Source organism: Diplotaxodon limnothrissa, linkage group LG18 (genome assembly GCF_057381915.1).
Source record: "Diplotaxodon limnothrissa isolate DT_005_m linkage group LG18, D_limnothrissa_male_GT1.1, whole genome shotgun sequence".
Taxonomy (NCBI): domain Eukaryota; kingdom Metazoa; phylum Chordata; class Actinopteri; order Cichliformes; family Cichlidae; genus Diplotaxodon; species Diplotaxodon limnothrissa.
This window is the reverse complement of record NC_140613.1, coordinates 16,045,826-16,061,555: the sequence shown is the minus strand read 5'-3', so window position 1 is coordinate 16,061,555 and position 15,730 is coordinate 16,045,826. Positions and strand designations below refer to the sequence as shown.

The window sequence follows — 15,730 nt, the reverse complement described above, 5'->3', positions numbered from 1 at the left end:
GGTCAGCATTCCTGTATTATCATCTTTACCTGCAGCTGATAGAGGACACTGTCCTTTCTTTCGAAAATGTTTTGCCAGACCTCCTCGTTCCCTGTGGGAGAAAATTGCCAAGGCTTTGGGTCTAGCTGAAATAATGGCAGGGTGATGCTTTCTTAATCAAAAACGTTCCTTTGTGTTTAAAGTAGAAATAGTTGGCTATGAGGTGATCACTCCGTGGGCAACGATAGTTGTTTGTGTAATGGATAAGGCTTTTTATTTATTTTTTTATTCAGCAATACGAGTTCAAATTATGAGTCTGAGAACAGCAGCTTGAGAACAGCTAAAAACTCCTTTAAAAATGTTTAATACTTCATGATGGCTGTTCTACAAAGATGTAATTTAGGTCTCAGCGAAGTGGCTGCGTTTTTGTAGATCTGTGTAATTCCCTGCAGACGCTCATTAGTCCACAGGTGATCAGGAGTTTGATTTTCACAGATTAAACGAAATCCCCCTCAGAGCAATCTTTAGTGTAAACTCTTTCAGTCTTAGCCCGTGCATTAGTGGGACCTCCTTTCTAAAGTGCGCAGCCAATTTCCCTGAGTATCGCAGCCACTTTTGGCAAGATCAGAACCGATGCTTTATCTAAAGAAAAAAAAAACACTCCTTCTTTTGGATGGGTAGGGATGCAGTTCACATACAGATGTGGAGGGACAGATGGAGTGTTTTTGTGTGTGTGTGTGTGTGTGTGTAGTGGTGGTGGGGGAGGCATGTGGAGGGGGACTGACTAGCTGATCTCCAGGCCAGTGAAATGCACAATCAAGGAGATCAAAGTATCAATGCGAGCTTAATTACCACTACTCCCCGCGCCCCCACCCCTCACCCTCACACCATCAGGCCAAATTACACATTGCATGCCCCCCCACACACACACACACACACACGCACTTTCTATCTATAAAAATAGTGAGTGAGGATAACAATGTACTCACTGCTGAGGAGCCGTCAGCAGCTCTTCACCCCCCACACACCAGCACACACACTTTTTTCCCTTCTCCTGGTGTGTCACAAAGGGCCGGCCTATCAGTCAGCCACAGTGGCAGTTTGCAGCTTTCCTCCTGGTAATCTGACAAAAGGAGAGAAAGACACTATCTCCTCTGTGTAGATATCACAATTGTGTGGACACAGAGAGCGCGTCTGACAACTGGCCCGTTTCCTTGTTTCGCACAAGCTTGACACACTCATCCTTTTGTGTGCGCGCGCGCACCCTCATGTGTACGTCAGTGTCGAGGGGAAGCGCTGGACTCCGCACCTCTCCTCGTGATGTCACACTATCCCATTTTCTAATCTGAGACAGAGCCCCGATGATTAATTCAATTAAATCGTATGTCAGGCTTCCAGTTATTGAAAGTGACCTGATCTATGATGATATTTATCACAGTCGTAATGGGCAACTGTTCACATAAAATAACAGAAGAATTAGTGTGCATGCGTAGATTTTCGCATAATTGCCTTAGCATCTTTATCGATCTGCTTCACGGCTCTGATGAATAATTTGAAGCTCCACACTGATTGCGTGTATAGATTTGTGTATGGTTCAGTAAGGCCACAAGATGAGGAACATATTTGCTTGTAAAACATGCATTATAAAGTTGCTAGAGGCCCTCTGACTGCATCATTTACTTTGTATGATTAAAGACACGTTTAAAAAGTGTTTACAGTTCTTTTATTGACCATATTGAGAGAGAGCCCGGGCAGTCAGCAACTAATCGATCAAAAGGACACAAGTTTCTTCCTGGACAAAAAATCCTCTTCAAGTATGAATAGTTACAAAAGGGTTAACAGTGGCTTTTGAATATTAAAAAATATATATAGTTTAAATTCTAATTTAATGGCCTGTGTTTTCCCTGTCCTCATTTTCCATCAAAACTTTAAATGGTTTCAAAATATTGTTCTCATTTTTGATTCATCTTGTCTGAAAACTTATGGGTTCTTAAATGTATTCCAGTACAAGTAATTCAGCAATACTTCATCTTAATAAACAACAGGCTGTACCCAGTGGTACGGGATCTGACAGAGCCGGCCTGCTCCCTCATTTTTCAAAGCTTACATTTGGATTTTCTTTTTTTCATTATAAAAATGTTATTTCTACTCTGTAAAGTAAAATTCAATTATTTCAGATGCAGATTTGTTGATAGGATATGAAGCCTGTACTTATGAGCACCAGCGTACAGCCCAGTTGTCAGGACAGTCAGGATTCATTTGTGGGGGGTGGAGGGTCGTGGCAGATGAATCAGGGTCTGGATTAAGATGATTGTCGGCAAACAGCCTGGTGCCCAGGTCACCGAGGGTCAGCTCTTCCTGATGTGTTAATCAGGATTAAAGCCTGCGGGATGGTCCTTACTAGCAAAACACTACCCCTTTGACCCCCCTTTTTTCAGCTCTCACACACACACACACACACACACACACACACACACACACACACACACACACACACACAGGGCCGGGCTGTAAAAGCACAAACATTGCCCCGACTTAATCCCCTAATTAAGCAGGCCCCTCCTCACTATTTAACCTCAGAGAGAGCCTCCTGGCCCTTGCACTCAGCAGCCTTTGGTCACCTCCAGCAGTGGAACTCTATTGTTTACTAGTGGATTTACTAAACAGATAAGGAAACCTTGTGAGGCCTTAAAAGGCCCCAGAAGATAAAGTTGAATAGAATAAGAGATGAGTGGGCTTTGAAGAGGGTAGATCACACTCTCTAATCCCAGGATTGAGGGGTCTTCCAGAGTTCAGCATGTTATGTGCATGAATGCAGGGAGGAGGTCTGGCAAATTGGATTGTCTCTGTTTCTGAATGGTCCCTATAGCAGAGGAACTTGTCCAGCTTTGTAGGTTCAAAAGGGCGCAGAAGCAAAAGCAGCATTTCATTAAACCTGTCAGCCGCCGAGCTATAACAGAAAGAGATTAATTGCAATTGTTAGGTAATTGCCAAACTGTTTTTAATGTAATTACTTCCATACTGTTTCATAATTGTCATTTAATATGATGTTTGTTTGCTTTATGGTGTACCTCCAAGAAAATTCTCCATGAAAGCGCAATAACAAATCTGTAATAACAATAACAGCACTGTTTTATGGTATTTAACATCCATAATGGCTCATATCATCGACCGCGCTGCTCTGAGAGGAGCATATGCTCACCGTGATGGCTTGTCTCTTACAGGGAATCCTTCTGAAGCGAAGTGGCAAATCCCTCAACAAGGAGTGGAAAAAGAAATATGTCACACTGTGTGATAATGGCGTCCTCACTTACCACCCCAGTTTACATGTGAGTCCCCCCCACCTCCACACACAGACTTTTGCTCCTTCCTTTGCTATTTCTTTTCCACTCGGCTTTATGGGTTTGTTACACCACTGTTTGTACTCGTGGGTGCTGCTGGAGGTTTTTAATGCAGGACTTTTGTAACCGCTGAGCACGATTCTCTTGATGCGATTACATTTGCCACCATTGCTGTAGGAAACTGGATTGCAACCACATATGCACACGATGTCAACAGAGACTTATTGCTGTGTGTAACGTAACGGCCATATTAGCAAACCCTGGGACTTTGAGCTTAGTATTAAAAAACGGGGTGTCCTAGTGGTCATCTCTGCCCACCCTGTGGTGCCAATCCACGGTGTCTGCTAATGGAGACATGGCTGTGCTGCTGCGTGCCTGCCGCGCCCAGGCCTCACGCTGGCTTGTATTTATAATGGTTCTCACCGCATGGCAGCAGAGCCTGACCAGCCTCCCACATCCATCTTTGTCAGAGTCCCGCTGGGCTGCTAATACCTCTTAAACACTCGGCTGGCTGGCAGCAGACAGCTGAAGAGCCCGGTGCTCCACTCAGAAATGCCCGTCTCTGCCCTCGGATTCCCTCCATCACTCTCTGATTCTTCCAGCCTTGCGTTCGGCATGTCTAGATCATTCGGCCACATGAAATGAGCGATATTTTCAGCATCTTGTCTCTAATGAGACAACTCAAACTTTGAAAATGGGCCCAGTGGTTAGACATGAACCCTGTGTGTGGTCTTTTTTACTCTGACATTGTGTTAGTGGTTTAATTTACAAGCAGTTATTAGTAGAGCGGTGCCAGGCTAAAGTGATGTATGTAATTGACTGAACAGGCTATCTCTTGATCATTACAGCTATTACAGGTCATCGGGGCAATCTATGAATCTATGAATCTGTTGACTTACAGAGGGAGGTGAAATAAGGCTGACAGTTACATTAGCTCAAGCTCATTTTGAGCAGTGGAGCAGAGAAGGAGTAAGAAAAGGAGGGGAAAAAAGGGGGGAAGAGAGAGATTGAGGAAAGGCGCGAGGGAGGGAGGCAGCCTGAGAGTGAAAGAGGGGAACCTTTAATTTCGCAGTCAGCCAAGCCATCCACACAATCACCTTCTGTTAATTCTATCTGCTACATCAATTAAATTGTTTGTAGAAACTAATTGAATGTGGCTTAATCACACATCTTAATAGCTTTGCACGCTTCGATCTGGCTGTTAATTCCAGCAATAAAATGAAATGAGAGCGCTCACTGGGTAATTAGCGAGGAGGCTTGGGAAAGAAATGAGTGCTTTATGACACGGTAATAAAGCAGAGGAGCCGGTGGGGGGACGGCAAAGGCCGAGCTCGCCTCTATCTGGATCTTTTTCTGCTGAGCCCAATGATTTTCACCTTGGCTTCCCACATTTGGGCGGCAGTCGCTTTAAACCAAATCAAATGACCAAATTGAAAGAGAATGAGACAGTTTGCATTCATTAAGCCTACCATCTCGCTATTTGGAGAGACGGCGTGGGCACAGGTGATGTATAATGGCTTTACAATCATTTTCCCACTATCACGCAGCCGTAGTGGAAGGTCTAAGATGGGTTGTGACTAATGGGGATGGAAATTGAATAGTCTTTTAATTTGTTTTTCTTCTATAATTCCTGGATTCTTGTTGGTCCACAGACTGTAATCAAGTAGGTAAATTGTGGGATATATCTGGAAATACGAGCTTGTGTAGGGTGAAGGCTGCTTGATACAATTGTCATGCTCTTATTTATTACTTCCTGTAGGACTACATGCAGAACGTGCACGGAAAAGAGATAGACCTGCTGAGGACAACAGTTAAGGTGCCTGGGAAGCGACCGCCCAGAGCAGTGGCCACCGTCGCCCCCACTGCTAGTCCCAAAACCAACGGGCTGACCAAGGACCGCAGCACTTTGCAGCTGGGCATAGGAAACACAGGTCAGAATCCCTGCTTCATTATTTGTCCAATGGGCAGAATTTCTGCTCTTTTTTCACATAAACAGTTATGATACGATAGGATTAATAATTTTAGGGTGCTGTGTCACAACATGAATGACGGTATCACCCTCTTCCTCCCTGCTCTGCGTCCACTACACTTACATCACACTGCACTTTTGTACAAAGAGCACAAATGTGAGCAAAGTCTAATTATTTGAGGAGCTCATAGTTTGCTCAGCTTTGCAGATTTCAGATTTAATATTTTATGTTTAAAAACTTTATACAGCTTAGTAATGTTAATGTTAATGTATCAAGAGAGGCACACTTTGCAGTTTTGGTATAGTTAGCTGGCACACCTGATGCATTCTGCTCATCTAGATCTAAACCTGCACCGTTCTCTCAGCTTTGGGCTCAAATAAACTAGAGCAAAGTGTAGGACTGCACATGTGAAAACACCCTTAGATAGACTACAAATATGGTGGTGCAAGCTTTTTAAAAAAAATTTTATTATGACTTTTTTTACATCATTGTGGTTTTGGACAAATCTCAAAAAACATGTTCTAGTCATCAAGTATTTTTATTTTGTTGTTGCCATAGTACAACCTTCACTTCATCCTTTGGACTTCGGAGTGTCCAAAATGTAGTCTATTGGGAAATGATTTGTATATTTATATAATCTACTGATCCAGCTTAATCATAAAAGTTGCAATTTTAGCCATGGTATTGAGGCTAGTGCCACATTTATAACACTCACTTATGCTGGTAAATTTAAAAGCATGGACACTTTTAAGTTAAGAGAGATCATATATATACATTTCAGGCTCTTAGAAGAAATAAATCATACCTTGAATATGTAATGGTTACTCAATTAGGCTTTTATTACATTACTAATTTTATATTTCCCTCTGTTTGCGATTAATCACAAAAATGGCTCCCAACAGGTTAATTATCTTTCTGTATGTTTCATATATGCAAATTAGCTGCCGTGTAGTATACACACTGATGACTTAATGAGCATCTATGACAAATCTATTACTTCTCTATATTACTGAACAGGGAATCGCAAGTTGTGTTCAAGTAAATGCTGCAACCATGTTTAAGAAACAGTTGTTTATCGTTGTCTTTTAAGTCACTGACCTACTTATTCTCCATCCTCTGTGGTACTGTAGTGGTCACAGAGACAGCAAGCAGTTTAGTCCTGAGCATCGTGCCAGGATTTTTCCACCTTCAGGCTTAAAAATAGAGCTCTTCTCTCAGCAAGCAGTACCACTGGAGGCTGCTGAGAGTCTGGCAGCCGTATAGAGAGGAAGCCCGTGATTGGATTTAGGGGTTAGGATTAAGAGTAATTAATACTAATTAGCAGAGTGATCCCCGAAGGGAGGTGGGGTCCTTCGTCAGCTGTGAAATGGGCACAGTGTTTCCATCATTCAGGCTAAAGCTAACTGGCTGAGAGTGGGTTCAGTGCCAAAGATGTGCCACCAGGGACCGTTAGGACTGTCCGGGCAGGTTACTTTCAAATGTGGCCAAGGTGCTGCCACAGCTGAATGAGTTAATCAGTCACAAGCAGAAAGATGTAGGAGTTTACAGAGCGCAGGACAGGAGATCAAGGTTGTGTCATCCTGCAAAGTGTTGACCTTGAGTGCAGGGTTGAGGAGAGTCGTCTGAGTGGACGAAGGGCGGTGAAAATCAGGCCAGATAAGGTTTTGGGGAGAATAAAACCCACCACCAACTGGGTTGTTTTCTTTCTTGTTGTTAACGCAAAAGTGTTGTTTTCACCTGATAATCATTTCTTGGAAAAGACTCATCAATGATGAATTCCCAACATTTTCAGTTTTCATCTATGTCTGCATCAGGGAACAATGTGAGAGAGATTTGCCTTAATCTCCACTTAGGAAAAGAAAGGTTACAAATCACATCAGGTCTCTCTCCGGGTGGAGGACCCTCTTCTGATTATGCGATCGGGATTTTGATTTCATTAGACATGCAATTGATGAAGGGAACAAAGGGGTAATTTTTCATTCACAGTGTCCAAATCACAAGCCTTGTCTTTGCCTTTGGTAATTCATTCATTCCTTAGATCTAAAGACCTTTATAATCACTGGGAGAAGAGGGATAGCAACCGGGAGAAGGAGGGGCAGAGTGGATGGGGGGAGATAGGAAGATGAAGAGGAGAGGTTGAGAAGACAGAGAGTAAATGTGGGAACGCACGCGCCCGCGAGTTTGCCAAGCGGCCAGGTTTAATTCCTTTGCTGGGTGCTGAGCGGAACCATTTTAAATATGATCCTCCCTGTTAACATGCGTCCTGCCGTGTCACCAGCGACAGATACATTGTATCAAAGTATTAATGGGCCCAGTCACTTTTAATCAATCCTCTGGGAGGGAGAGATGCGCTCACCACAAGGGAGGAAAAGGAGAAAAGTGTTTCGCCCATTCCCTCCCAGCTCTGCGCCATGATTTGTCTCCAGCTTATATAGTGCTACAGAACTAAGAACCACACACTCCCTAACTAACAGGCCAGTAACAACTTCGGCAAGTTGAAATATTTCCCAATCTCTTCAGTCTGAATCCCTCAACCCTGTTGGGTAAGCGAAAACCATCTCCCATATTCCAAATGTGCTTAGCTTAATTATCTAAAAGTGAATGTTGTTTCTCTAAAGTTGCTTTATTGCAACACGGAAGTGCTGCTGGGGATCCCTCTGAGATCCACTGAGAGAGTTAATTGTTCGTATCGAGATCTGTTTTGTCAATAGAAATAGACGTCATCAGATGGAATCTGAAAAGGAGCTGAAATGGAGAAGAAAGCATCCGTAAAAATGTCTATTTCCAAAGATAATACAGGCTGTACTTTCATACACAAGGGCTAAAATCAATATTTTAATGTTAATTTGTTGCGTACAGTTTAAGAAATCATTGTATAAAATGCATAAGTCTGAATGCAAATGCTGTAGTGACTTGTGATTGGATTAGGAGCCGCAGTATGAGAGGCGAAGGGGGACGTCTGGGCGTTGGTCATGATGATGATGGTGGTGGTGGATTACACAGCCGCAGATGATGTGTTGCTCGGCCCACATTAGCATGAATGCTTCATTATCTCACTACTTGTACATAATGGGAACAACTCCACGGAGGGGTCAGGCCTCGTCACGGCTCATCAGCCCACTGACGGCCCGGCCTAAAGAGAAATGAGAAGCAAGGCAGAGCTGCTCCCCGCTAATCCATCGCCTGTACTTAACACCCGAGCCTTGGATCGCCTGCAGTAGAAACTATATGGCTTTTGTTATCTCTTTTTACACATGACAATAAAGTCCACAGTGGGTTTTTTTCTGTGAAGAGTTTAAGCAGGAAATGAACAAAAGTTAAATGTTTAGCGTGCTTTCTTTATAAGAGAATCAGTGTCAGAATGTGTTGAAGAAAAGTAGCAATTTGTTTTGTTTTTTGGTGATATTTTTTTAATAAGTAGATGCAGTGGTAAAAGAATTATAGTCTAACAGATAGCAATATTCCAGTATAATAATGCCCCATTACAAATTAAATTATAATGTAATAATATAAGTAGATCATTATGGTACATAGCACAGTATTTTTAATGACTGTGCAGAAGGGTAGTTTAATCTATAGAAATGCTATTATTCTAAGCTTAATGAGGAAAGCTGTCAAACAAATAAAGCTGGGCAAAAAATGTAACATCCCAGTAGTCTAATATTTAGAACTAAGCAGTCTTTGTTCATCCGGATTTGCTTATTTTACTGTTTATATTTCATGTAATGTCAACATAAATGGCTGCAATGGTTTTTCATAGAGACTTAAACAGCGACTGGACAGAATGAGGCCTCAAACTGGGGTTTTGGTTCACCCACAATTCAAAATAAATCCAGTTATATTGTCAATAATCATTAATTACTAATATTTTGTATTGTCTATGACACCAAAATCCGTGTGAGAGATTTCCAATTGAGTATTAATCCCTTGAATCTCAGTTTGAGTCATAATGTTTCGTCATTGTCAGTCCACCGTAGTGCCACTGTTAAATCTATAAAATGTAAAGGAGTCGGGCCTGGCTGGAGCTTTGAGTACAGTGTTCTTTTAATGCCACAAGCTGATTATTTCTCCACTGTAATTACATTATCCTCCCCTTTATGCAGGAGTGGTCTCTGGGGACTAATGGATACAGCCATGTATAATTCATTAATCATTAGCATCCAATTTGACAATTAGACATGATTGTTGAATTTTAAATATCAATCGAAGTTGCCTTGGAGTTATCTAATCCTTCCCCCCCCCCTCTCCTCTCTATTTTAAGGTATCACAGAGTGAAACTTTGCACTCTGTGAATTAAAACACATTTTGAATAGTGGAAAAATGGATTTTCTGTTACAAATGCCTCTAACTTTAAACAGTAACACTAACGTTGGCTCTGGGAAATAACATGCAGTGGTGCACTGCTGTCCAAAATCACATAATAATAAAAAAACACTTACCAAGAGCAAATGTATAGAAGTCAGAGCTTTTTAAAAAAAAACTATATAATTTATGCGGCACGTTTTTGGAAAACAAAGTTTCACATTTTCTTTTCAATTCTCCTACTCCAAGGCTCCCCCCCTCCCCTCCTCCCCCCCTCCTCCTCCTCCGCTCTGATTTCAGCATGCTAATTTAGTCGGTGCTCCTCAGCATGATTCCCTCGCTCTCTCTCCCATTCTTGCTGCGATTCTGCTCCCTCCCCTCTGGGACCTGAAGATTAATATTCCTGGGCCCAACAAGATAATTACTGATACTAATTAGACATGATTATGTGAATTTGATACACTTATTACTCTAGATAATGAGTAGGACATATTATCCTAACAAGCACCCGTGCCGCTTAGTTTACTTTACACACGAGCCACACACTATATTTTCTGTTATTGTCACCTCAATCAGAAACTGATATTCTCTTGTAATTATTAAATAAAGGGCCTTGATGTGTGTTACCTGTAAGATGAGGAAGCTTTGTCAAGAAAATCAGAAAATTGTGTTGATTTCCATAACAAAACCTCTGATGTTTTAACCTTCTAAGTGCCAGTGTGATATCTATTGGCCTTATTAAACTGACTTGTTTTTACAATGTCATGCAGCATGTGTGTGTGTGTGTGTTTTTATGGCAAAAACGCTGTGAAAAGGATCTTGTTTTTAGACGCCCACGCTACTTTTAAGTAGCACTTACTTTCCGTTACTTTTATTTATTATTTATTTTTTAGAACATATTTTCATGTCACATGAGAGATTCCCATTCATCAGATTAACTGTCGGAGCTGTATTTTCCACCTCCGACAGTTAATCTGATTCCGCTCACATGACTGGAAGCATATCGATGAGTTTTTCAGAGTAGTTAGGACGTGTTGTAGGAGCTACTCACGAGCAGGAGGGAAGGACCCCACATGGTTCAGCCTAGCCCATGAATTAGTAAAGAGAGCCAGGCGTCCGTGGCTTGCCTGATTGGAAGTTAGGGGGAGAACGCCTGCTGACGCCAGTGGAGATCGATGTGGCAGTCAGAGGGATGAGGCGAGATAATTAGCGTTCAGAGTGTATCTTGTTAATTAAGGGCTAATTAGAGGCAGAGGCGGAGGGAGAAGGGTTTTGTGTGTGTGTGTGTGTGTGTGCGCGCGTGTGTGTGCGTGGGGGGTTGGTTGACAGAGATATGTGCACAAATAGGGTGGCAGCAGTGTTGCAGTGCAGTAGAAACTACCTAAAACTGTTAACTCAATTACATCATTATCCTCTGAGCTTGAAGAAAACAATCCTGCAAGTAAAGAATTCAAACAGCTGTATGCAAAATAAGAAACAAGCATTAATTTTTAATTTTTTTTTATTTTCCAGGCGCTTCTCACTCCAACAGCAGCACATCCCTCCAAACGGGCGGGTCGGCGTTTGGCGGCAGTAAAGATGGCATGCACCAGCGCTCCTTCTCTGTGTCCAGCGCCGACCAGTGGAATGAAGCCATCAACACCAGTACAAGCAGCGGAGCCCGTAAGCCCTCCACCTACGCTTTCTACATCCTCACTCGCCTCCCGAGTTCTTATAATTCGCATATAATTCATTATTGCCACAAAGAACAGAATGTATTAAAATAAACTTAAGGGGACCTGATCCTGAGTTGTGGAGTGACGGAGCTGCCATTTGCTGAGCTTCTTCGGCAGGTGAAACAAGCCTCATTTTCATAATTAGCTGATTAGAGCTGTGATCGCTGTGACCTTTTTGGCTGCTGCTCTTTGATAGAAGCAGCATGTTCAGAGGAGAGGAACGGTGAAGGTTAACTTTCCGCCATCGATGCATCTCCTCTTGCTGCCTCCTTGTCACATTTCGCCCTGTCACTGTACTTGAGTGAAGTAAGAAAATATATTCACCATGTCTGCTGCCCCCCCCCAAATCCCATCCTGTCTTTACCTTCCATCTTACTCTCTGCCCCCCCTCCTCCTTCTGTTTTCCTCTCTTTTTCTTCCGAAGAGGAAAATGAATGCTTTTCGGGGGTACCATTCATCACCAGTTATTTCCCTCTCTTTGTGGTTGGCAGTAAAAAAGCACTTAAATGCACATCAACAGAATAACAGTCATTTCCATGCATGTTTGCACTCTGGTAGTTCTCATTAGCACGGCGGCGGCTCCCCCCCTCCCCATGGGCTCCCAGGGGCCCCGGCAGTTTAAAGAGCGCACTTTACGAGCGCTGCTGGAGTCCAACTGCACGGCCCTCGTGGTTCCGCAGACAAGCCTGTCTCTCATTTGGAGCTGCCAAACGATCAATTCTGCCTGGACGCAGGCACTTCCATCACCCCCTACCCCTGTCTCCCATCAGCAGCATGCCCAAAGCAGAATTACTTAGATTCGTGGGGTCCTCAAATAAATGAGCATGAGTGTGTGTGTGTGTGTTCGTGTGTTTGCATGTGTGTGTGTGTGTGTATATATATTCTGTATGTGTTCTTGCAGAATTTTTGTGAGTGGCTGTTTGTATGTGATTTTGTTTTCCACAGAGCGTGTTTGCATTATAATGTGTGTGTGTGTGCGTCTGTGGGGATGTTTGTGAATGCGGGTTGGGCGACCGAACTGCAGAGAACAAATAGGACTTCCTAAACATTGTGCTATTGGAAATAAGGAGGCTAGAATTTCCTATTTTCATGTTTGGTAAACTGTAAAGCCTTTAATATTAACATAGCTCATTAACCAGCATCCAGTCTTCAACTAAATCAGATACAATTTGCTCCATTATTTTATTTTCTTCAATTATTTTCATGCTACTTTTAAGGTAACCACAAATGAGCTTGAATGAGGCAAATGAGCTGAAAATAATAGCAGAAGCGATGTGTCAAATGATAGATTATGTTAGAGGAAGAGAAGTGTCTCTGTAATCAGTGCATAGTCAGTGCAGACAGTTAAAGGCTTACGCTGAACGCAGCATCAGAAACTTTGCTGAATATCTTGCCGTTAATGTCTCCTTACAGTTTAAGGACGTGAATTAAAGTAGCGGAGCAGATCTGCAATGTAAAGTGATGCCGGGCTGTCACAACACAAACTTGATTGAAACGCAACCCTCTTATCTTCCTTCCTAATGTGTCTTCAATAATCAATAGAGGGTGTTCCGCAGTAACGGCTGCTCATGTTTTGCCATGTGAATTGACTCCAACCATGCCCAATCACTCCATTATCCTTGGTGAAGGTTGCAGGTTAACATAAAATGTGATTCTGAGATGCAAAAACAGCAGATTGATGATTCACTGGAGAATGAATGCATCTTAGCCAGGTAACCATTTCCATATTATTTAAAGAATGTCCTCATTTGTAAACCTATTGAACGAAGGCAGAAGCCAAGGTAGTAGCATCTCTTGAATATTGAGCGCAGATTTTTGATTAAATCCCGGCCCAATTTTTCTATTGCTTGCATTCATAAAGACACCCATTCTTAATGCACTGGATGCTTGTTTAGATCCTGGTCTCCTTCACGCACCTCAATCTTTGAGCCTGAATTAAAAGCAAGAGGCTCAAACAGTCAATTGATAGGCTGGCTGATGACAGTAACTTAAGTCTTTGTCAATGCGTGAGTGAAAGTCAAAGTCAAAAGACTTCTGCCTTTCAGTGTCACCGATGCCTTGAGCCAGGTCTTAAAACAGGGGAAATTGATTAAGTAAAACTTTACATCATTCAAAGGTTATCTTTTCATGTTTTCTGATATATTTTTGGTTTATAATAATATTTCTAGTTATATTTTATCACATTTTATTTACGTTAAATGTATAAAATTGTTTTGTCAGAAATAAGTGATGCTTACGTGGAACAAAGAGTTGATTAATTAAGAAGTATTTATCAGGTTAACCTGTAATAATTGAAATAATTGTTAATTGCAGAAGGGCTTGTGAGCCGTGTCAGTTTTCATGCCAATATGAAAATATGAATTTTTTGACAATGCTGTGCTGATTATCAAAACCTTAGTCCATGCAAAGTTTGCGTCGCTTCCCTTTTTTTAATCCCTTGTGCTCCAATTTATTTTTGCACCATTGCTAATTTATTTATATAAGAGTGTTTTTTTTCTCTCTTCTGAGTTTGCACATCAGCACACAGGTACTTAATGCACAGATAGCCTTTTCCTGTGGCACTGTGTTTTACACCTTGGCCTCCCAATGCGAGGGTGATGGCATGTGGGGCGTTTGATTTCTACGCCAGGCCGTAATGAAGTTTGACATTTAGTTTGGAGAGAGCAGCAGAGCGCGATCAGGCCTTGATTAGTACGCTCTAATTGAGGATAATAAGGGGGAGGCGGTGATTGTTTCTAATTTTTGCCATTAATTGCAGCCGTTGGCTTTGATTGAGGACAGGCAGGGCTGCCATGTCAAGGGGCCTGGCGGAATCATAGTGCTCCTTACCCGGAGCCTCTTGAATAACAATGAAATGACTCCCCCCCCCCAATTCTCTTCACCCTCTCCCCCCTGCTGCTCACTCTCTCACCATTTTTCATTCTTATTCATTTTGAGCATAGCGTTGGTAAAGATGTTAGCAGCGCCCTCTGTCTCACCCATGGCCTCCGTTCTGGAGCTGTCATCTCAGTGCTGGGAGTGCAATACACTGTAATCACAGGTTAGCCTCGTACCTACTCTGCTGCCCAGGTGATCTTGGCTGAGTGGGTAAAGAGACTTCTGGTCCCCAGCGTGCTTCATTACCCAGCTTGGTCCTGATGGCCCTCATGCACGCTAACAGCCAGCTAATAATGCCACGGTGAATTCCTCGCTTGCAATTTGCTTTCAACTTCATAATTGTCAACTTAACAAATTTTAATTAACCTGCCATGCATCATTTAGAGCTGAGAACCACTCAGGGGCTTTATATAAAACTATTATATCTCACACGCTTTGCTATTGTTGCTTAGTGATGTGTGCTGTAGTTTTAAATGTCCTGCTCCTACACCTGAATATCACAAACTTCTTAAAGCCCAGTGGATGCAAACAAAGGGGTGTGTATACCTTTTTACATATATATATGTTTCAGGTGCAGAGCGAGCTGTGCCGGGGTCATTTTCCACAACATTAAGGGCAGAAATTGATAATTAGAGGTGTTTATGACACGGTTGGGCCCCCCTGAGGGGCAGCCCTCCCCTTTAACCTCAAGCGACATTAAACAAATGCTGGCTGTCACTTTGGAGGCAGGTTGGAGCTCGAGTCTTCCACCCGCCATACGGAGCTGTGCTGGCGGGACAGACGCTGGTATGGAGAGGGAGGAGGAAACAGAGGGTGGGGGGTGGGGGGCACATTGGAGGACCCCTGTGCCCCCAGCTGTCTGAGCCAGCTAATGACTCGTCTCAGGGGGGCTGTTGTAAGAGAGCAGGGAAATTGAAACAGACGCCTTGACTAGGAGCTGCTACATGTGTGGCTGCGCGCTGCCATTCAAAACACCAGAGAGCCTAATATATGGGCTCCAGCTCATGCACTAATGTTATGTTTATTAATGTGATGGCATATAATCAATACATTGCTATTTATGCTGAAATATTAAGATTACCTTTAAAGACACTTCTCCTGTTTTCAAACAACTTAGAGATCGTTTTAATGAATTTGTTAATTTTTCCCAGTAATGACTTTACGGTTTGTATACATTAACTCTCATCAAGAATAATTTGGAGGGCAGGCATAATGATGTTCGTCTCAGGTGTCGTTTCCTATATTTTGCCCACACTCGAGCAGTGTATCCCCGATCCTCTGAGCTCCCCCCACCCCCGCTCAGGCATCTTCAGTCCCCCGCTGAGCCCATCTTACTCCTCCAAGACAGCCCCATCTCCCCAAAGGTAATGACCGAATTAGGCCTAATGTTGTACACTGGCTAATGGCACAGTGCCGCACATTATAGCATGTGCAACTGGCAACGACAACAGCAATAATCCCTGAGCCCCTTGTCCTCCTGCACTCCACCCCTGGGGCTGGGACGGTGCACAGGGAAATGAATGGAGTTTGCCACACTACAATGAGC

The 15,730-nt window shown here is 42.8% G+C and overlaps 1 protein-coding gene across 1 annotated transcript in view; it reads left to right on the top strand.

The window, feature by feature from the left end:
* Positions 1-15,730, top strand: part of agap3 (ArfGAP with GTPase domain, ankyrin repeat and PH domain 3) — a 72,086-nt gene that overhangs the window by 28,676 nt on the left and 27,680 nt on the right. The window contains exons 10-12 of the mRNA XM_085379009.1: positions 3,204-3,308; positions 5,080-5,251; positions 11,105-11,254. Of these exons, the coding sequence (XP_085235135.1) occupies positions 3,204-3,308; positions 5,080-5,251; positions 11,105-11,254 (427 nt within the window). The remainder of the gene's footprint in view (positions 1-3,203; positions 3,309-5,079; positions 5,252-11,104; positions 11,255-15,730) is intronic.